The 24,027-nt window shown below is 37.7% G+C and overlaps 3 protein-coding genes and 1 pseudogene across 5 annotated transcripts in view; 1 reads left to right on the top strand and 3 right to left on the bottom strand.

Moving 5' to 3' along the window:
• LOC146448467 (E3 ubiquitin-protein ligase TRIM45-like) overlaps positions 1-22,885 on the bottom strand; it is a 79,135-nt pseudogene extending 56,250 nt beyond the window's left edge. The window contains exon 1 of the transcript XR_014861052.1: positions 20,055-22,885. The product of XR_014861052.1 is annotated as an E3 ubiquitin-protein ligase TRIM45-like (transcript). The remainder of the gene's footprint in view (positions 1-20,054) is intronic.
• The window catches only part of LOC146448459 (E3 ubiquitin-protein ligase TRIM45-like), a 216,495-nt gene that overhangs the window by 142,887 nt on the left and 49,581 nt on the right, over positions 1-24,027 (bottom strand). The window lies entirely within an intron of this gene.
• The window catches only part of LOC146448463 (E3 ubiquitin-protein ligase TRIM45-like), a 90,981-nt gene that overhangs the window by 39,385 nt on the left and 27,569 nt on the right, over positions 1-24,027 (bottom strand). The gene's annotated exons all lie outside the window — the stretch shown is intronic.
• On the top strand, positions 7,708-11,174 carry LOC146448468 (E3 ubiquitin-protein ligase TRIM45-like). The gene has a single exon (XM_085102452.1). The coding sequence runs from the start codon at positions 7,735-7,737 to the stop codon at positions 9,967-9,969; it is 2,235 nt and encodes a 744-aa protein (XP_084958578.1). The 5' UTR covers positions 7,708-7,734; the 3' UTR covers positions 9,970-11,174.

The raw sequence follows: 24,027 nt of genomic DNA, 5'->3' as shown, positions 1-24,027 counted from the left end.
TCGGAAGCTAAAAAGAATTTTAAATGTTCTGGGTTAGCCGGACCTTGTGGTGAATCGTTCTGAATTAAAACTGTACCTATCTGTCATTGAAAACATCTTTCCGGTCTTGTTTACGGCTAGCACTCTTCCCTCGATTCACTATTTTTGTTCAGCTTGAAATTCGGCCAAAACCTGTTCAATTAATACAGTCATTAAAGTTTCCACTGATTTGTAGGCTTCTTGTAGTTAGATTAAGCAAGGATTTTGAATCTTTCCAGTATTTCCTTATTCTTTGGGACTAGTGTCCTCAGCTTGTAGGGTTTAAGAAAATAAAACGCCGACGAAATCGCAAAATTGAGTACACGTTTGCTCTAATCGTTCTTCTTGCAATCGCGAAAATTAATACTCGCGAAAGAAGCATCGTTTTCTGTGATAAAATGAGATGAAGCAAAGACACAGCTATTATTGTCATTACTTGGTTCTTATAAAGGTTGATTTCTTTTTCTAAATCCAAGAGTAAAACGGTTAAAATAACCGCGAAAGGTGAATTATTTCTCGTTTGGTTGCTGAAATTTTTATGAATAAAGCGGCGTGTTAAGCCGACATGCACCGTCACTCCCTGCACCGTACGAAACTGGAGATTAAGAAACAAAGCCTAGAGCTAGTGATCCGCTACAAAACCCAAGGTTCTATTATTAGGTCCAGAACGCGTTGGTATAATGAAGGGGAGAAAAATGCATAGGATTTCTTTGGGTTGGAAAAAAGGCATTTTAATAGTAAAACAATAAGAAATTTGAAAATCGATGACAACACCGTCCTTCAAATACAGATCAAGAAATTCTACAAGAAGCGAGACGCTTTTATCGGACACTTTACGCTTCAAACAATAGCTGTTCACAAAAAGATATTGGCGAAGACCTTTTTTTTTTTCAACAAAACAATCACTGCAAAATAAGTGACGACGAAAGAAAACTTTGTGACGGTTTGCTAACGACTGCAGAATGTTTGGAAAGTCTAAAAGCTATGGAACCAAACAAGACACCTGGGACGGACGGAATTACAGCTGAATTTTATAAAGTCCTTTAGAATGATATTAAGTCCTTTTTCCTCCCCTATTAAAGCCTCCTATGCGAAAGGCCTCCTTTTATTTCTATATCACAACGGAAAGGCTTAAAAAGACCGCCTAATAACCTTAATTCCACAGAAAGATAAAGGCTCTGTGTTACATTAAGACTGGAGACCCATCTCGCTTCAGTTTAACTTGTGATTACAAAATCGCTGCAAAATCAATCGCTAGTAGAATAAAAAGAGTCCTGCCTTCGGTAAATCGAATAACGATCAAACAGGCTTCTAAAAAATAGGTTTATTGGAGAAAATATATGGCTACGAACGTCGAACAACTTCCTGGACTTCTTCTCTTTATTGATTTCGAAAAAGCGTTTAACACTCTTGAATGGACCTTGTTGAAAAATCTCTAATTTTATTATAACTTCGGAAATTCCCTTATTTCTTGGTTTAAACTCTTTTATACTGACATCAGTAGCGGCATACAAAATAACGGTTGGACATCAGACTTCTTCAATCTAAGAAGAGGCGTACGTCAGGGCTGTCCCCTGTCCCCGTATCGTTTTATTCTGTGTGCTGAAATTCTTGGGGCGGCAATTAGACGAGATAAACAAATCCATGGTATTCGAATTTCAGACAAGGAGTTTAAAGTCAGCCAATATGCTGATGATACTACACTCATATTGAACGGCACAAAGCCTTCGTTAGAAAGATCCTTTCTGTTACTCGATATGTTTGCCAAACTGTCAGGCCTTAAAGTTAATTATGAGAAAACGGAGGCACTCTGGATCGGATCTCTTAAAAACCGAACAGGGAAGCTAAACATCAAGTGAACTTTTCGAAAGGTTAAATCCCTTGGGGTATGGTTTTCGACCAGTGAGGAAGAAGCTGTCATTCTAAATTATCAGGAAAAAAGGAAAAAATCGTTAAAATCCTAAATTGCTGGCAGTTTAGAAAGAAGATTAACCTTACTATGCAAGGTAACTGTCATTAAAAGCTAAGCTGCATCTCAGCTTGTCTATATCATGTCACCTTTGCCTTTGCCGTCCTCGCAATCGTATCTAAAAGAAATCCATCAAATTTTGTACAATTATTTTGTGGGATGGCAGAGGGGATAAAATTAAAAGGAGTGTGATGCTAAATCAATACAAAGACGGTGGATTAAAACTGTTAGATATCCAATCCTTTAATTGCGCTTTGAAAGCTAAATGGGTGCAAAAGTACCTTGATGACAACAACTCGGCTAAACGGAATTTTTTTTTTATTTTTTTATTTTTTTTCTTAGAAACATGGCGGCAAATTACTTCTGATCGGTAACTCAAACCAAACTGATGTACCTGGTTTAAATATTCAAGATATTTTCACTAAAGAGGTAATTGAAATTTGGTCAAATCTAAATTACGAAGAAAACCCAACAGTCATACATTGGAAATTCACCGATATGGTACAATTCCCTTATAAGGATTGCTAATCAACCCGTCTTTTATCGAAATTGGTCCCGTGCAGGAGTCAATCAGGTCAAAGACATTTTAGATCATAGGTCCAATTTTTTAAAGTATGAGGACTTTAAATCTCGCTATAAATTTAAGAACACTTTTTTAACGTACTACGGTGTTGCATCTGCCATGAAAAAATTGAAAAAGTCTTTTCGGGATCAGCCAGTATGAAAAATTCCAAAACCCAACCGACTTGTGGCCAAAAGCTACTATCGTCTTCAAACTTCAAGCAAAGAAGCCTATAAATTAATTGTTAAAGGAATTACTTCAACACCAACTAAAAACCAGAGAAAATGGATAACTGACTGCGGAAATTACGAAAATTCGATAAAATGGGATGAGTCATATATTCTACCCTTTTATTGTACTAGAGAAACTAAACTTTCAACTTTCCAATTTAAACTCCTTCACATAAAATAGGCATTTCTCTAACGGACGCCTGTACCTTCTGAGAACAAAACCGGCACAGAAACCCTGATCCATCTCTTCTGGGAATGTGATTTTGTTCAATTTTTTTGGCAAAACGTACAATATTGGTTGATACAGCATCAGGTTAATTAAGCCTCAAGACTTTTCTTTGACCCTACCTACCTGTCTAGGTTTAGTCGATAATACTGAGGATATACTTCTACAGACATCACATTTACTCATCCAAAATTAAGAAAACCCTGCCGAATTTACATATTTGTTCGCAAATCTTCTTAAAGTGCCAAGAAATCGAAAAACGTTTCGCTTATAAGACGAACGCTGTTAAGAAATACAACTTAAAATGGAACTGTTTCAAATGAACTGTGACTTCAATTTACCTTTTTTTTTTTTTTGGATAGTCCCCTGATTGCTACTCAACCTTCGATGATTTTTTTTAACTTCATTCTTGTTCCAAGACTTCTACGTTAGGAGTACGGCCTCTCTCTTCTCTTCCCTTTGTTTTTCGTGTCCTACTATTTCTTTTTCTTTTCAGATTTTTATCCTTTTCGACTTTGCTTTATTTGATACGCGTATATCACCGTAAATAAGTCGTACTGTACTGTAAGTAGCACCAATATTTTATTATAAGTAGTATAAGTATCGCATTGTACTTTAATGTATGTATCGTATTGCTAGTAGTGTAAGTGTTGTAGATAGTATAAGTGTCGTATTGTTAGTAGCGCAAGTATTGAATTGAATCAGGCAAGTAGTATAAGTATTATATAATAAAACAATAAAAAAAGGGACTGGGTAATTTGCGAGTTGTGGAGTTGCGAGTTGCAGTTGCGAGTTGCGAGTTGCGAGTTGCGAGTTGCGAGTTGCGAGTTGCGAGTTGCGAGTTGCGAGTTGCGAGTTGCGAGTTGCGAGTTGCGAGTTGCGAGTTGCGAGTTGCGAGTTGCGAGTTGCGAGTTACCAAAACCAGAAAATGAAAATTTCTAGTACAGATAACGTTATATAAAAGTTAGGAAAAGAAAAGGAAAAGGGTACTTAAATCTGTTATTGAGTTCAGTTTTAATATAAACCAAAGTCACAACAAGAGAATAACGCTTTTGAGCAAAGGAAGTGTAAGGGATCGATGCCACTGGTTTTTAAATCTCAGATAACTTATAACATTGGACGAATCCTCCAAGGTGAACAAAAATTAACTGCACGACTATGTGGTCTTTACCATCGCAACTTTCCAGATCGCTACATTCCGTCAGAGTTTCTAAGATTTTCCCACGCATTTATTAAACCGCAAAGAGCGGATTCGCGTGCATGTACAAGGAAGATCTTCACTGGTTACCCGTAGAGTTTTGGATCGAATTCAAAACATTACTACTTGTTTTCAAAGCGTTAAATGGTATCCCTCCACGTTATATCTGTGATCTCATCAGGGAAAAGGCATCAATCAGAAGCTCTTTGAGATCTAATGACCTCACTTTGTTAGAGGTGCCTCGAACCAAATGTAAGACTTTTGGTAATCGAGCATTCGCTTTTGCTGGTCCATCCAAGTGGAATAAGCTTCCTCTGGCAATTAGGACTGCCAAGAACTTAAATACTTTCAAGAAACACTTAAAGACTTTTTTTTTGAAAAACAGCATACGACATCTGATTATTCCCTACTTTGTTTATTTTATTTCTTACTTTTTTGTTTGATTGATTATTCTTAAATTTTATATTTTATTGATTTTGACTAAATTTTTCGTTTTTATATTGTAAGCGCTTTTGAATATCATATAAAAAGCGCTATATAAATTTATTATTATGATGATGATGATGATGATGATTATTATTATTAGAATTATTATTATTATTATTATTATTATTATTATTATTATTAAACAGGGTATCGCTACATGAACTAAAGGCTTCAACAGGATAAGCTTAGATGTCTGTTTATTGGTCTTTTGAAGAACAATGCATTGATACCTAAAATACTGTTTTCAACAATGGAATGATCGTTGCCGATCATATGGAACGGCCAGCCAGCTCGGAGACCCAGTAATGTAACCTGTCGATGTCAGTTATTATTTGAAAAACAGAACTAACGTGAAATTTGTTGGCTACGATTCATTTTCTGAACTTTCGATTATTAGTATTGATTATTACTAGCGTTTTTATAAATTGGCACTCTTAGAAAAGTTTCCCTCGAGTTTTTTCCCTTTACACTTTTTACGTGTTTTCTTTGCTTGCACATGCACGTGCACATGAATCCGCTCTTTGCAGTTTAATAAACGCGTGGGAAAATCTTAGAAACTCTGACGGAATGTAGCGATCTGGAAAGTTGCGATGGTAAAGACCACGTAGTCGTGCAGTTAATTTTTGTTCACCATGGAGGATTTGTCCAATGTGATAAGTTATCTGAGATTTATAAACCAGTGGCATCGATCCCTTACACTTCCTTTGCTCAAAAGCGTTATTCTCTTGTTGTGACTTTGTGACTAACTGAACTCAACAAAAGATTTGAATATACCCTTTTCTCTGAAAAGTCCGTTTTTACGTCCTTGCGATCCCTAACTTTTATATAACGTTATCTTTACTAGAAATTTTCATTTTCTTGTTTTGGCAACTCGAAACTCGCAACTCGCAACTCGCAACTCGCAACTCGCAACTCGCAACTCGCAACTCGCAACTCGCAACTCGCAACTCGCAACTCGCAACTCGCAACTCGCAACTCGCAACTCGCAACTCGCAACTCGCAACTCGCAACTCCACAACTCGCATTCTTCGCACACCCATAAAAAAAAGTCAGATTCATTGCTTGGAAAACAACTGTGGTTTATACAAGCAGGGTTATAAAAGCTGCCCCATGTTTTCAACTCCTTTGAGCTCATTTGGATTATACCCTTGTAATAATTATTGGAAGTGTATCAGCCAATTTTCGTCTGCCTGATTAATCATCTCGAAATAAACTGTAGCAATCAAATAAACAAGAGACAGTACCTTCATAATGTGACTTTTTAAGCAAGAAATCGAGTTGTTAATGAGTGCCTTAAAAGACTCTTAAAACAAAACCCTAGCAAGTTCCTTTCGTTCATCATATCCTGAAATAACTAACGGCTTATTTCAGGCTTTCAGCCTGTCTAGTAACGTCAGATTCATTGCTTGAAAAAAAGCTGTGATTGAGACACGCAGGGCTATAAACGTTGCTCCATATTTTCAACTCTTTTGAGTTCATTTGGATTATACCCTTGTAATATATACCTGGATTTATGAAAACATAGCTCCAGAAATATTGCCTCATATTAGTGTTTCTTGTGAGATTTTTATTATTATTATTTTATTTATTTATTTATTATTTTTATTTTTTTTTGCATTTTTCTTTTGATTCTAAGTCAATAAGTAGAAAGTACAAAGGGTCATTAGAAGACACTTATGAAAGAAAAATAGTTTTCTCTCACCCCCCACCCCCACCCTCCCTTCCTCTCTTCCTCCAGATTTTGCTAACCTAGCCCTTTTGTCTATTCTTCTAGCACTTCATGTATTCTCTCAGGCATTAAGGAAGAAAGGAAAGAAAGTTGGTTATTTGGGTTACCATGTGGGACCTCCAGCCGGATGTGGTACCAAATCTTCCGTAAAGTTTTCGTTAAAAATTTTTTTCCGACTTATGTCTGCAGCGTCTGTCGCTTTCAGAAGCTTTCTCCAAGGGAGCGGTTTACCAAGCAAAAATCAGTATATCTGACAGCCTGACCTTACCATGTAAGTTAGGTTCTGAGAGAAGTAAATATTTCAGTCCCCTTCTACTAGTGTTCCACCGCTCCAGATTTTCCTGATCGCCATTAGCGAATTAGTCGCTTATTTTCACGATCTTGCAGTTCATGACATAAGAGGTTTTAATCAGCATGTGCGCGATAAGAAAACATTCCTAGGAATCACAGACCAAAACGAAACAGTCAACAACCTTTTAAAACAGCATTCTGCAGCTCGCAAAAAATTCATTCTGTGGTGAAATAGACTGCCAAGAAAATCCAAGGAAAGAAAAGGGAATTAAAATTGTTCAAACCTTACTCTACCTGTGAGGCTTCTAATTATCGTAGTAAACTCACAGTTCATTTCACTGACCCCATTTTATTGACCGAGTACATTTGTATTTCATCTCTTCTTGATTTGCATGACTTTGCGCCATCAAACAAAGACTTAGCGCGCCAAGAACACATACCTGGGAATCAGAAACCAAAACGAAACGGTCAACAACCTATTACAACAGCTTTCTATGATTGGCTCATACGCCAATGATTCCCCAGAAAAACAATTAAGATAGAAAATCACAAGACTTCATCAGGCGTGGTGTAAAGTTTTTTTTTTTTTTTTTTTTTTTTTTTTTTGTGTAAAGTGCTGAGAAGGGCGAAGAGAAAAGAAGAGAATTAAACATTTTCAAATAAAACTAATTTCTAAGAAGTGTGTTCGGCGGCAACTGTTTTATATTTACATCATTTATAATTATCACTGTGGTCTAACAGCTTTGTAAAAAGTTAAGTTTATAATAAAGTTCACTTCACTAAAAGTTGACCTCATCTGTTTTTGATTACCATGTCTTCTTCGCAAACAAAAAGTTGTCTCACCAGGAACACATAACTGGTAATCAGAAACCAAAACCAACCCGTCAACAACCCCTTGAAGCAACGTACTGTGATTGGCTTATACAAGTAAGATTCCCAGAAAAGTTAAAGATAAAAAATCGCAAGACACCATTGTGTGGCAAAGACTGTCGCAAGGTCACCCCTCGTTTGTGTGCGAAAACAACATGGATATCCGAAAGTTGTTTTGCAATCTCCGCGAAGAAGTCTCTTGTCCGGTGTGTTCGAACTTATTTAAGGATCCCAGACAGCTTCCCTGTTTACACAGTTTCTGTCTGCATTGTTTGAAACACTGGCATCAGACGAGTGGCGGTCAAAATGCATTCAGATGTCCGAAGTGCCAAGCTCTTAGCAGAGTGCCTGCAAGCGGCGATCTGAAGGATCTTCCTACCAGCTTTTATCTGAACTGCATGATTGATGTGCTGGCTATAAAAGAATGCAACACAACCCAAGTTACGTGTGGAAACTGCGACAAGAAAAGCTCCGGGGCTTCGTACTGCTTTCAGTGTTGCATGTTTTACTGTGAACAGTGCCTAATTGGACACAACATGATGCGAAACAACAAAGATCATCGTGTTCTTGCAGTGAAAGAGTTCCAAGACAAGGACTATGAGGATGTATTGAAGCGACCCGTGTTTTGCTCAAGACAAGGACATCAGAAAGAAGAGTTGAAATACGTCTGTAAGAAATGCGAAGCAGCAGTTTGCCAAACTTGTGTCACTTTGGATCATGGAGGACATACATTGAAATTAATCGAGGAAGAAGCCGAGGCTCAAAAGATCGAGATGACAGCTCTTATACAAGAGGAAAGACAAAACTTGCAAGAAGAAATGATCTTAATTACTCAACTTGATGAAGAGTACACTAAACTAATTGAACAAAGCGAAAACGTGAAAAGGAATGTCAACAGGTTTACTGATGACTTGATCAAAACAATTCAAGCGAAGAGACAAAATATTCTCGCTGCGGTAGAAAACGAAACAACGAAGTTGGGTGAAAGTGTTGCAAGGACAAAGACTGAGATTCAACAGAAAATAACTATGATCGAATTATCACTGGAAAAAGCTGATAAACTTTTAACACGAAGTATAAACGCTGAGGTCGTTCAGCTGAAAAAATCATTGACAACAATTCTGGAAGAAGTACATCAAGCCAAGCATACTCGTGACCTTGAATATCTATCAATTGTGGTTTTCGTGGAAAACCAAAAGATTGAGAACGTTATCAACAGCGAAGAAATTGGATTCTTGGAAACTTTGTCCCTAACAAAAGCAAATGAATCTATTGCTGAAGGCAAAGGATTCAGAGAAGGAACTGTTGGGCGTGAAGCGCAATTTAATTTGACCACAAGAACCGCTAACAAAAGACAGTGTTATGATAAGCGTGACAATGTAACGGTAGAGCTAGAGATAAGAGACGAGCATGGGCAAGAATGCGTGACAAAAGTGCAAATAGATGATAACAAAGAAGGAATCTACAACATTAGCTATTCTCCCAAAGTTCATGGTAGCTGTAAATTATCAATTATGGTAAACGGGGAGCATGTTCGTGATAGTCCTTTTACTGTGCTAGTAAAACCATTTCATGTCAAACCTGTTTTGTCTTTTGGAAAACACGGTTCGGATGCTGGAATGTTTCGGAGTCCTCTGGGGGTGGCAGTGAGTAACAGGGATGAAATAGCAGTAGCTGACCAGTTGAACCACAGGGTTCAAATCTTCAACAGTAATGGCGATTTCATACGAACCTTTAGCAATCAGGGAGAATTGAAACATCCTTTTGGTATAGCCTTTGATAAGGATGGAAAGATTTTTGTAGCAGACTGCAATAACCGTAGACTGCAGACTTTCAATTGGGAGGGTAGGTACATGGGTATGTTTGGTGGGAAAGGAAGCCTTGATAGTCAGCTCTATTGCCCTTCGGGTTTATCCTTGGATAGTCAGGGTAATATTATTGTTGCTGACTCAGGTAACAAACTGATTAAGATATTTTCCCCTCATGGCAATTTTCTAATGAAGATAGGTGGGCCTGATTCTTTTAGTTTTCCTATTCACTGTGTTCAGTGTGATGAGTATCTCATAGTGTCAGACTATGGTGATCATAGCATAAAAGTTTTCAGTAGGGAAGGGGTATATAAGTATAAGTTTGGTAAGCTGGGGGAAGGGGATGGAGAGTTTAATTATCCATGTTTATTGTCAGTGACTAAGTCAGGACTACTGATGGTGTGTGACAAGGATAATCACAGAATACAAGTCTTTGAATTGAATGGTAAGTTTGTTGGCAAGTTTGGGACAAAGGGCAGCAACTTAGGAGAATTTGTTTGTCCGTTTTCAGTAGCAATGCTAAGTAACAACCAGGTTGTTGTGTGTGATAACAACAACCATCGCATTCAAATATTTGAGTGATAATTGTCACTCTTGTCAAATAGCAACAGTAGTAATGAATATCTTTATGTTTTGATTGAAGTTTGGTCGGAGCCCTTTTTTATATTAAGTCTCTTTAATTTGTCAGACAATAAGGAAAAGCTGTGAAGATGCTGACTGTTACTGTTCCAAGTACTGTACCATTTTTTTCTGTGAAAATACTGTAGTTGTAAATTTTGTCATTGTGGATACGATCAGGTTCCAGTTAGTTGGAATTAAAAAAAGACTAATATCTGATCCAGGATTAGAACTCAGTTTGAATCTCATTTGATAAATCACTTTTACGTGAAGAATTCTGCAGCGGATAATTTTTTCGTCGTCTTTATTTTTAGAGTCGTGGCCTAAAAGTGTTATATGAGGGACCTTTTTCAAGTTAATTCTTTGCCTATTTTATTGTATTTTTATAATTTCTGACTGGGAATTCCATAGATATGTAAAACCTTGAAAGTTTTTCAACATAGTTTTTTACAAAATTTAAATTTTGTCAGATGCGGAAAGTACTGTTTCCCGTGGAAGATGTTCAATTTTGTTTTTTATAAGATTTTGTTTGATCAGATTTAAGCACAGGTTACATTTTGATCCTGTTTACTTTCTCCGGTTTTCCGGACACAAGAGAGGATGAGTATTGTTGACTGGAAAGCAGAATTTGTGACGTCGTTGTTTGTGGCCTAAAGGGAAAAATTTAAAATCGCGTTTACAACAAACGGCAAACGTGAGGTTCGTTTTGCGTTTCCTTGAATCAAACATAGATGGGAATAGTATTAACTAATTCTGGCCTTTGATCCTAACGTAAAACTACTCAATTTTACTAAGAAACTGAAAACAGCGACGGGCAAACGTAGTATAAACATGGTCACGTGGTCATTTCTGCCGGTTGCCGTTTGTCGTAAGCGTAATTCTTAATCTCTCTATTATCAAGTACTTTGCGCGTTATATTAGCTAGTCTGTGATTGTACGAACAATACGTTACTTGAATGTGTAATAATGTCGTTAATAAGCAAGTGTTTATTTTACGCTCAAAAAGTTTAGAGTGTTTATTTTCTAAGACGCGAGTATTATACTACTCTTAAGGTAAGCATGCTACATAATTATCTGCTTAAATATTGTAACAATAAGCTCAAGTGATTTAGAAATTACTGTTGTAAATATAGTTTATTGTGTTAAAAAAATAAATACTTTGTGTATCAAAAAAATCTGTGTAATTTTGACTTTTTTTAAAACCTCTGTCCGTAAGAGTACGTACATCACCACTTACTGTATGGTTTGTACTTAACAGAGACGAAACAAAAATGGCGACTACGCGAAAAGAATCGTGAATTGTCCGTTTACTACCCTGTTTCTTTTATGCCGCGATCAATATCACAAAGGGTATGACAACAGCCCAGTGCCTTTTGTGATGAAGAAACCATTTTTAATCAATTACGTCACGTGCCACTTGGAAAGCCACGTGCTTTCTGTTTCCCCGCGCTTTCCGATTGAGGGATTCCTATACCATCTGGAGGGGACTGGGGGGAGGGAAAGGAGTGGGGGCAGGGGTCTGGAGACGCTCATTGACGCATTTAGTAACATCTTTGTAAAAACCATTTGGAAGAACTTGGTCGACGTTTCTATTCACGTGCCACGTGAATAGCCATGCGCTTTCCGTTTTTCCGCGCTTTTCGACGCGAATGTGAAGTGGATAATAATTACCGGGACTTTCCACTTATTGCGTTCTTTTCAATTATTTTTAATCTATTTTTCTTCTTCGTTTTTAAGGGATTCTTATAGCATCTGGAGGGGTGAGGGTGGGGGGCACCGAATACCTGATGAAAGAATAATAAAAACAATCGAATACAATAAATCGATTTTTTAAAACACTGACCAGAACATCGAAAGTTATCCGACTGAAAATTTACAGATCATGATTTCGAATATTGAATAAAATTGTGTAAGAAGACAAATATCTTGGAGAAAATCCCTCGGTACACCCTGGCCACACTGGTGGCAGATATATAGTACACTTCATGGAAAGTGTGTCCCTATGGTATTTACGCTCGAGTTGGCGAAGAATCAGAAATCGAACGAGTGAGATTTCTGATACAAACCAACGAGTGCGTAAATACCGTACGGACGCACTTTCCATGGTGTATTATGTTTATTATATGAATATATAATTTGAATTTGTATATATAATTTGAATATATAATTTGACATTTGAATTCATTGTTTAATAAAAATTTGTCGTTACACAAATTCAAGTCAAAAGCTCATGCATAAAAGATGTGAGCTACGTAAATAATGGCCTTCCGTTACAAATGCAACATTACAGCAAGCATGTACAAAATATTAAAATATAGGTTGCAAAGTTTAATCTGAGTCGGACTTCTCAATTTGGATTCTCTTCCATTTCTTTTCGGTGGTTTCAAGACGATGTGGGTGATTTGGACAGTTCTTTCAGTGAATCGTGGATCGAAGCTTAGTATCACAGTCATATTTCGTCTTCCTGCGAATATTCCCGCGAAGAAGCCATTACGACAGCACGACATTACAAACCAACAAAAAAGAAATCACTCTTCGGGCGGACGCCATATTAGATGAAATCTGCCAGTCGCTATTTTACCTTCGCCTCTTCCCATGACACCCCGCGCGCCTCAGTCCATCCTCGTATCCAATCTTCCCACCCCACGAACCACGTAAATAGCGACTGGGTACGAGTCTGCAGCTCCATGGAAAAAAATTCGTCGGAGTTTTACTCTTGCTTGCGGCGGCAGTTCCGCTAGTTGAAGTACTATTAATCATCTGTATTTGGGATGTTCTGCTCAAGATGCCTGATATATTTTTTTTCCTGGTTTAGGTTAAAGCCACCGTAGTTTGTGATGCTTTGCACGTTTCTGTGCCCGCTTAACTGTATGATTATTATTATTATTATTATTATTATTATTATTATTATTATTATTATTATTATTATATTATTGTATATTATATTATGATTATATTGTATGATTATGATTGTATGTATGATTGTATGATTATATATTATGTGTTGGCGGAAAATCGTTATCATTAAGTTTTGGAATAATATGTTTACTAGCACTATGGTTGGTGAGACGCTCGTTGTTGATGTTTGCTTTCAAAGCCATCGTTTTCATTAAGGTGTTTAGACTGTTTACACCCACCGGTGCCGCCTTGAACCAGATTTCTTTGGAGCTATCCTTTCTCGTGTAGTTTATCCCCAAGTAAAATGGTGCATCGTCAGCCATCATATTTTTCGGTCGCTTTTCGCAGTAAATTTTGTACACGGCTACGGGATCTCTTTCAGTGCCAGTCGAGAACATTTTTGGGAAAACCTTTCGGACGTTGAATTGGAGGCGTCAACACCAGACCTCGTTTTTGTTTGTCTCTTAATGTACACTAAAGGCTGGTTTCCATATGATCGCGGATCGCAGATCGCAGATCGCAGATCGCAATAAGGTCTGCGATCGTCTGCGATCATATGGAAACCAGCCTTTATATAGAACATGGTTCTATCTTCTGCGATCGTCTGCGATCGCGATCGCAGGATCGCAGACGATCGCAGAAGTAGTTTCCATATGATCGCAGACGATCGCAGACCTTATTGCGATCTGCGATCTGCGATCCGCGATCATATGGAAACCAGCCTTAAATATTCGTTACCGTTTGCGTCCTCAGAAAGTTTGACATCACTCCAACACAAATCTCTGTGCTCTTGACAACCTCGCATTCCAAAACGAATGGTGTTGTTAATTAAGCCAAACAGTATTTAACAGTGATTCAGCAGAAGAAATGCCAAGCATATTATTTTCGTATAGCAGGTCGATTTCCTCGTCGGTCAGCGCCACAGCGGCTTTAGGCTTGTTTCCACGGCCTGATTTCTTCAACTCTTTTTGTTTTGACTGTAGACTTTTCTTTGAATTCAAATTGTTTATGGTTGATGGTACTCACGGGGTAGTGATTTTTCTTCAAATACTGCTAATGATCAAGACTTGAGACGAGACACCTTAAGCTTGAGGGTTCATAATCTTCTCCGTCTTTACGTTTAAAAGAACAAAAAAATATTCTGCAAGATACTTGTTCAATTCTGCTGGCGCATTCCTGTGCACTTCTCGCAAATCGTTCTTTTACTTTCTCAAAAAATTCTTCAGTTATACATCTCGTTTTGTCTTCTCTTTCGCGTTTCTGTCCTCCATGCTTTCAACATAATCCTCAACTGAAGTTTCATAAGCGACAAATCTTTTCTCACTCATTTTATTTTTTCAAAGAAATTCGACATTGAAAACTGTCCGGAGAGCGAATTTGTACAATTTTGCAAACGGTTTGAAAAGTCAAACGCTGCCAGTTCAGGCTTGAATGAGAATCGCTTTGATACGGCTACGCTAGACTTGCCACAAGTGGACCTTTTAACTTGAAGCGGAGAAGTCGAGAAAGTGAGCGACGAATTCGCAACAGCGAGCGACGAACCGAGAAGTCTTTCCAACGAAGTACCAAATTAAACGAACTTAACATAAAGAGTGAAGGAAAAGGAAAGGGCTTTTAGAAAGTCTAGGCCCACTTTGGCCCACTCGTGAAAAACTAAACATGATACGTGGCTCCTGACTGGATACGCGACATTGATTGATTGATTGATTTGATTGATTGATTGATTGATTGATTGATTGATTGATTGATTGATTGATTGATTGACTGATTGCGACACGCGACATTTGATTGGCTTTTAGCTACTTAGACTAGCTTGCGAATGAAAATACACGCCTTTTTAGTGAGTATATCTCAGTATGTATATAAATACATCCTTACTCCCATCCCTGATATGAAAGCACTGCATTAAAATCAAATCCAAAGATTAACATCAAACATTGATTTTATTTGCATTTCCTAGCAGTACAGTGAAACTGGGTTCTCTTTGAACATTTGTAAGCGAAGTAAGTTTGTCTAACGAGATCTTGTTTATATATTCTTTCCACTCCAACTACTAAGACAAGGATAAGAATTTTAAAACAGAGATTCGCCGATGAGGTGGAATCCTTGGAGAAGTCTGTCATGTTTCCCAGTCTTCTGAAAGGTCATCGTATGAGCGAGGACATGCCACAATTTAACGAAGAAATTCAGACCCTTATCGATGTTTTCATGTTTCTGAAGGAACTGAATGCGGAACTGTTGTCGCGGTCGAGGAATTTCGAGCTGCCAGATGCTAAGCTGCAGCACAAATTATCGGAATTGTTTCAGACATTTGTTCAGTATACAGCAATGGCTCGAAATCTTGCTGCCCGCTATGAAGAAGAGGTGAGATGCTTTTGATTTTTAGAGTAATGATGGAGTCCGTCACTCGTGGAGAACTCTCTTGAGGTGCTTTACGATTTGGAACACTGTCTAGTAAGGATTAAATATTAATAGTACCCGAAAAAGCTGTGTCTGTTTTTCAGTTTTTTTAATGATAATGAAAAAAATGGATCTTGTAGATTTATAACAACTCATGGCACTAATATAGAAAAAGCTCATTTGTGATGAATGGCATGGTAAATTGTTGATCAAGAATAAAGATGTTTGTAAAGTAATTTATAATATGACGAATTGTTTGTTGTTTTAAGGAGTTTTCATATTACTATCCCCTCGCAGTTTTTATCACCCTGCATAATTACGTAATAGTTTTCAGGTTAATTACGTAATAATCCAAACTCCAGTGATAATTTGTACACTGCGTTCTCCGGCTGAATAGTGGCCGCAGTTATGCAATGCGTATTCTATTACTTTACTTGTAGAAGTCTCGTTCTAAATAATAAGACTCCATGGCGAATTGCAGCACAATTGTCGCTTTGAACACGCTCGGAGAACCCCAAAACATCCGCACAAACACATACCGTCGCTTATAGCTTATCCACTAAAAATAGAGTTCTCTTTTCTTACCAAGAGAAGAGCAAGTAAGCTCAATTGTGACAAATTAATGTTACGTGCTTTAGAAGATAGCATTGTAAGTAAACTTGTTGCAAAATCTGACTGATTTGGCAGCCAACAAAAATCACGATCATGATAAACTAAAAAAAAAGAAAAAATAAGTATATTGATGATGATCAGTTCCAGCAGAGAGGCGTAAAATCTAAAGCGTAGGAATTGAACTGAATTGAATGGAACTGTTTTCGTCACTTTTACTGTTGGGTATGAAAATAAAATTAGGGTAAAATAATAATAATAATAATAATAATAAGAAGAAGAAGAAGAAGAAGAAGAAGAAGAAGAAGAAGAAGAAGAAGAAGAAGAAGAAGAAGAAGAAGAAGAAGAAGATCGCGTTGTATTTTTATAAGCTCTGTATTTTTAGGCTGGATAATGCAATGTAAACTGAAAAAAAAAAATAATAATAATGATGATGATGATGATGATGATGATGATAAGATTTATAAAGCAGTTTTGAGCAATGGTCTGTAGCGATGGTGGGGAGGGGGGGGGGGGGGAAAATTCGGGGGCTGTTATCCTGAGCTTTAAAATGGCATCTCGTCTCCAACTCGCCATTCTGTGGACTACGAATAAATGAAAAGTTGAGGTGACAAAAGAGAAAAACAAGAACTGAAAAACTAAGCTAACATACCAAGAGGTCACGGAGCTAGGCAGAGGAAAGAACACTTGGAGTCCAAGGGAATGATTGGAGGGACAAAAAGAAAAAAATAAAATAAAATAAAGTAAAAAGCGAGATATTTTTACTGGGTTGCCGGTTGTACTTAGTAGTTAGCAGACACGTGCACACGAGGCAAGTTACTTAACTCAGATCACTCGCACGTGATCCACAAAGTTGACTTCAAATGGGTTTCACGTGTGTCAACAAGGTTTTGTCTATTTTTATTTTGTTTATTCTTCTAGCAGTTCAGTTGTTCTCTCAGACATTGGAGAAGAATGGAATTAAAGAAAGTTGGTTATTTGGGTTCCCCTGTCGGACCTCCAGCCGGATGGGGTAACAAATCTCTTGTGAGGTTTACCTTTAAAGTTTTTTTTCGAGAAGGTTTGCGGCGCCTGTTGCTTTCATGAGCTGTTTGGTTATCTCCTGACACATTTTGGCAAAGAATAGTTTCCTTGAGTTACGGAAAAATGAAGTCATAGTATAGCTGATGAGATCAAGCCATATCTGCATAAGCATGTGTATTTTCGTCGTTTTTGGTAAATTGCAATAAGTAGCAAATTGTTTGGTACATTATAGCACACGTGTCTAAAATGAGACATGTTCATACAACATTAATGGTTTCGAATAAATGCCTAATCATCAAAGAACAAGCCATGGTCATTTTGTGCAGTGCTGGGGGAACCTCGTTCCAGGTTAGGGACCATTACACCAATCTATTATTAAATCCAGCTTAATCTCCCTGGGGGGGCATAGGGTGGGGGGGGGGGGGGAATGCGACATTAACGGCTTTCTTTCTTTCTTTCTTTCTTTTTTATGACACGACTAAAGGTCAAAACTTAGAAAAAGAAGTCGAGATCATATCTGCACAGTTGTTGTGTGTTCTCTGATATTCGTCCTTTATTTTCAGCCGATTTTTAACCTTGGAAGTCTCTGTATCAAAATGGATATTTACCTCACAACTCCTCACATATTTCATAGTTGTTGGGAGAATTTGTTTAAACATCAAGACATTTTGTTTTTGATGATCATTTCATTTCGATTCTTTATTCTCATGCGTGCAATCACAAGTATAGTTTTTTTCCGGAGAAGTAATATCTTTTGTAGGCCTTTTACCAATACCGCCTTATCTATCGTTATGCTATTAAATTCTGTTTACCCATACCACCTTATCTATTGTTATGCTGTTAAATTCTGTTTACCCATACCGCCTTATCTATTGTTATCCTATTAAATTTAAGCATCACATTTTACTCACTTAGACAAACTGATCTTAATTTCTAATCATGTTTTAAAATAGATTAACTTGCGCCATTTTTTTTTTTAAGGAGAAAACAAAACGACATTTTCGGGCACGTAAAATTTCGCGTGGCAACTTCTCTTGAAGTCGTCTCGTTCGAGTCAGTCTGCAAAAATGGATAATAAAATCAAGGCATTGTAGCCGAAAAACTTGAAAGTACTCCACAAAAATTAGCACTGAAATGAAACGAACAATAAGTCAACAGAAGGACACAAAGTATAATGTGTGAAGCTAATTATTCGGAGTCTGAGTTCTAAAGTTACGTTGGTGTCTTTCCGTTGTCCGAGATGAACACGCGTTGTTTGAGCCCAAAAGAACGTAGGTTTTTGAACCACAAAGTAAAAGGCGCGGCCTTTGCTAACGTGTGGCCCAAAATTGCATATACTCGAAAGAAGAATGCATGCAAAGTCCAGCCAATTTTACAATGGAAATTAGTTTGCATTGCTTTTTGGCCTTTAGGCTAGGCATGTCCTCGCTCACACGATGATCTTTCAGAAGACAGGGAAACATGACAGACTTCTCCAAGGATTTCACCTCGGCGGTGAATTTCTTCAGCGCTCCGAGCAGGCAAATATTCGAGTGAAACTGCGCGCTGTTTTGAAATTCTTATCCTTGTCTTCGTGTTTGGAGAGGAAAGAATATGTAAACAAGATCTTTTTTGAGTTCAACCAGAACTCAGTTTCACTGTGACTGTTAGGGAATACAAAGAAAATCAATGTTTGGTTTTACACTGTAATCTTTGGATTGATTTTAATTTCCTCTCACATCAGGGATGAGTAAGGATAGTGTATAACTGTCACCAGTGTGGCCAGGGTAAACCAAGGGATTTTCTCAGAGATGTTTGTCTTCTTACACAGTTGTATTCAATATTTGAATTCACGGTTTACAGATTTTCAGCCAGATAACTTTCGATGTTACCAATTTTTAAAACATATTGGATTTATTTTATTCAACTGTTTTTATTATTCTTTCATCAGGTATTCAGTGGCCGTCTATAAGCGTCTTTGGACCCTCAACCCTCCACCCCCCTCCCCCCCCCTCCCAACCACCCAAGATGCTATAGCAACCCTTAAAAAGGCAGAAAGAAAAGCAAAATAGATTAAAAATAATTAAAAAGAACGCCATAAATGGAAAGTCCCGGTAATTATAATCCACTTTACATTCATGTCGAAAAGCGCGGGAAAAAAGAAAGCACGTGGCTATTCACGTGGCACGTGAACAGAAACGTCGACAAGTTCTTCCGAATGGATTTACAAAGCTGTTTATAAATGCGTCTATGGATGTCTCCGGGCCCCTGCCCCCACCCCCCCCCCCCCCAGACAGAAAGCACGTGGCTTTCCAAGTGGCACGTGACGTGATTGATCAAAAAAGGTTTCTACATCTCAAACGGCACTGGGCTGTTGTCATACCCTTTGTGATACTGATTGCGGCATAAAAAGAACACGGTATTTAAACTGATAATTCACGATTCTGTTCGTGTAGTCGCCATGCATTTTTGTTTTGTCTCTGTTTAGTACAAACCAGTCAATGGTGATGTACATTTAACAACTCTTACGAACAGAGGTTTAAAAATCAAGTGAAGATTACACAGATTTTTTTGATACACAAACTATTTTTTTTTGACGCAATAAACTACTTTTACAACAGTAATTTCTAAATCACTTGAGCTTTTTGTTACAATATTTAAGCAGATAATTATTTAATATGCTTACTTTAAGAGTAGTATAACACTCGCGTCTTGTTTATCAAATTACACATTCAAGTAACGTATTGTTCGTACAATCACAGACTAGCCAATATAAGGCGCAAAGTCCTTGATAATAGAGAGATTAAGAATTACGCTTACGACAAACGGCAACCGGCAGAAGCGACCACGTGACCATGTTTATCCTACGTTTGCCTGTCGCTGTTTTCAGTTTCTCATTAAAATTTAGCAGTTTTACGTTAGGATCAAAGGCCAGAATTAGTTTATACTATTCCCATCTATGTTTGTTTCAAGAAAACACAAAACGAACCTCACGTTTGCCGTTTGCCGTAAACACGATTCTAACATTTTTCATTTGCGCCACGAACAACGCCACAAATTCTGCTTTCCAGTCAACAATACTCATCCTAGCTCTCTTGTGTCCGGAAAACCGGATAAAGTTAGCAGAATTAAAATATAACCTGCACTTAAATCTGATGAAATAAAATCTCATAAAAAAGAAACTTAAACATCTCCCACGGGAAACGCTTCTTTCCGCCTCTGCCAAAATTTAATTTTTGTATAAATCTATATTGAAAAACTTTCAAGGTTTTACATATCTATGGCATTTCCAGTCTTAAACTATAAAAATATAATATAAAAATGAAATAGGCAAAGAATTAACCTGAAGAAGGTTCCTCACGTAACACTTTTAGAACGCGACTCTAAATATAAAACTGACAAAATATTTACCCGTTGCAGAATTCACGTAAAATTGATTTATCAAATTAAATTCAAACTGAGTTCTAATCCTGGATCAGATATTAGTCTTCTTTTAATTTCAACTAACTGGAACCTGATCGTTTCCACAATGACAAAATTTACAATTACAGTATTTTCACAGAACAAAAAAATGCTACAGCACTTTGAACAGTAACAGTCACCATCTTCACAGCTTTTCCTTATTGTCTTACAAAGAGACTCAATAGAGAAGGGCTCCCACCAAACTTGAAATCAAAACATAAAGATATTCATTATTCTTGTTGCTATTTTAGAAGAGGACAATTATCACTCAAATATTTGAATGCGATGATTGCTGTTATCACACAAAACAATTTGGTTGTTACTTAGCATTGCTACTGAAAATGGACAAACAAATTCTCCTAAGTTGCTGCCCTCTGTTCCAAACTTGCCAACAAACTTACCATTCAGTTCAAAGACTTGTATTCTGTGATTATTATGATCATACACCATAAGTAGTCCAGACTTAGTCACTGACAAAAAACGTGGATAATTAAACTCCTCATCCCGTCCACCCTGCTTACCAAAGTTATACTTATACTCCCCCTCCCTACTGAATATTTTTATACTATGATCATCAGCATCTGACACTATGAGATATTCATCACACTGAACAGTGAACAGGAAACCTAAACGAACCAGGCCCACCTATCTTCATTAGAAAATTGCCATCAGGGGAAAAGACCTTAATCAGTTTGTTACCTGAATCAGCAACAATAATATTGCCCTGACTATCCAAGGATAAACCCCAAGGATAACAGAGCTGATTATCAAGGCTTCCTTCCCCACCAAACATACCCATGTACCTACCCTCCCCATTGAAAATCTGCACTCTATGGTTATAATAGTCTGAGACAAAAATCTTTCCATCCTTATCAAAGGCTATTCCAAGAGGATATTGAAATTCCCCTTGATTGCTACCCTTGCGGCCAAAAGATCTTATGAAATCGCCATTACTGTTGAAGATTTGAACCCTGTGGTTTATCTGGTCAGCTACAGCTATTTCATCCCTGTTACTCACTGCCACCCCCAGAGGATACTGAAACATTCCATCATCCGAACCACGTTTTGCAAAAGACAAAACAGGTTTGACATGAAATGGTTTTACTAGCACAGTAAAAGGACTATCACGAACGTGTTCCCCGTTCACCTTAATAGATAATTTACAGCTACCTTGAACTTTAGGAGAATAGCTAATGTTGTAGTTTCCATCTTTGTTATCATCTTTTTGCACTTTGTCACGCATTCTCGCCTATACTCGTCTCTAATCTCTACCGTTAAATTGTCACACTTATTATAACACTGTCTTTTGTTAGCGTTTATTGTGGTCAAATTGAATTGAGCTTCACGCCCAACAGTTCCTTCTCTGAGTCCTTTCCCTGTAGCAAAGGATTCACTTGCTTTTGTTGGGGACAATATTTCTAAGAACCCAATTTCTTCGCTTTTGATACTCTTCTCAATCTTTTGGTTTTCCACGAAAACCACAGTTGGCAGATATTCAGGGTCTCGGGAAATATGCTTGGCTTGATCTATTTCTTCCAAAATTGTTGCCAATGATTTTTTCAGCTGAACGACCTCAGCGTTTATACTTCGTGTTAAGATTTTATCAGCTTTTTCCAGCGATGATTCGATCAAAGTTATTTTCTGCTGAATCTCAGTCTTTGTCTTTGCAACACTTTCACCCGACTTCCTTGTTTCGTTTTCCACCGCAGCGAGAATATTTTGTCCCTTCGCTTGAATTGTTTTGATCAAGTTATCAGTAAACCTGTCGACATTCCTTTTCACGTTTTCGCTTTGTTCAATCAGTTTAGCGTACTCTTCATCAAGTTGAGTAACTAAGTTCATATATTCCTGTAAGTTTTGTCTTTCTTCTTGTATAAGAGCTGTCATCTCGATCTTTTGAGCCTCGGCTTCTTCCTCGATTAACATCAATGTATGTCCTCCATGATCCAAAGTGACACAAGTTTGGCAAACTGCTGTTTCGCATTTCTTACAGACATACTTCAACTCTTCTTTCTGGTGTCCTTGTTTTGAACAAAACACGGGTCGCTTCAATACATCCTCATATTCCTCGTCTTGGAACTCTTTCACCGCAAGAACACGATGATCTTTGTTGTTTCGCATCATGTTGTGTCCAATTAGGCACTGTTCACAGTAGAACATGCAACACTGAAAGCAGTACGAAGCCTCGGAGCTTTTCATGTCGCAGTTTCCACACGTTACTTGGGTTGTTTTGCATTCTTTTATGGCCAGCACATCGATCATGCCGTTCAGATAAAAGCTGGTCGGAAGATCCTTCAGATCGCCGCTTGCAGGCACTCTGCTTAGGGCTTGGCACTTCGGACATCTGAATGCATTTTGACCGCCACTCGTCTGATGCCAGTGTTTCAAACAATGCAGACAGAAACTGTGTAAACAGGGAAGTTGTCTGGGATCCTTAAATAAGTCCGAACACACCGGACAAGACACTTCTTCGCGGAGATTGTAAAACAACGTTCGCATATCCATGCTGTTTTCGCACATCGTGAAGGAGGAGTGACCTTGCGGTAGTCTTTGCCAGACAATGGAGTCTTGTGATTTTCTATCTTTAGCTTTTCTAGGAATCGTAAGCGTATGCGCCAATCACAAAACAGTTTTTTAAGAAGGGTTATTAGGGTCAAAATTAAAATACAAATTATGTTATGGTGTTTAGCATTTTATTCGGCCACATTGTTGAATTGTTGAATTATGTTCGGCTCTTTTCAATTATGTTCGGAAGTTTAGACTGACTACCCAAATTTTGTTTGGCTGATAACTACGTTGATAGGTTTCTCTATTTATGATTTTTGCTTTTATTATTTATATCAAATTTTGCAAATGGCGGCCGATGAATTATTCTTTTCAAAATATGTTAATCAGCCCTGCTAACCTCGTTTTAGAGTAAAAATTCTATTGAATTTTGCACATGCTGACGAGGCTAGTAAGGCAAAACTGATAAGCTCATATTATGGAGCGCACCTAGGACAATGTCACTGCAAAGAATCAAGCATTTCTGATACAAATTGGCTGAGATATTTTTTTTCATAATATTTGACCAAAATTCGGTTGAGTTTGTGACGTCATCACTTGACTAATTAGCAAATTTTAAAAACTTGAATATCTCTGGAACAAAAAGAGATATTTGAAAATAGTAAACAGCATTCTTCTTCACGTACAGACTGCTTGTTTATGTTTTTAAATAGTTCAGATTAGAAAGACACGAATTTCGTCATAGTAGCACTTTAAGGTATTTTTTCAGTTTTATTATGGTTCCCTTACGTGCCTTTCCTGACGCTGTTCATGTTGCCAAAAATGACAGGGCATCATTTGCTAACTGTTGTCGTTTTGTAGATGGCAACCGCATAAATCTTGTTCTACTTCGAACTGCACGGGTAGATCCAAACTTGAAACATTTCCTTATGCCTCACTTAACGCTGGCTGCTTGTCGTAACAGAGACCGAATGGACGTTGACACTGTGATAGAAATCTGCTCACCAGAAGTTCAACAGGGCCTAGCAAATGCAAAACTCATAGCGCAGACTTTATTTCCAGAAGTTTACCGTATTTATGAAGCTAACAAGGAGAAAGTGTTAAGAAGTCCAGTGTCAGTATGCCCAGCATTTTGGGGAACAATTC

Source organism: Pavona decussata, unplaced genomic scaffold (assembly GCF_977016875.1).
Source record: "Pavona decussata unplaced genomic scaffold, jaPavDecu1.1 SCAFFOLD_912, whole genome shotgun sequence".
NCBI lineage: Eukaryota > Metazoa > Cnidaria > Anthozoa > Scleractinia > Agariciidae > Pavona > Pavona decussata.
Note: the sequence above shows the minus strand (reverse complement) of the source record. Positions and strands in the feature narration are given on the sequence as shown.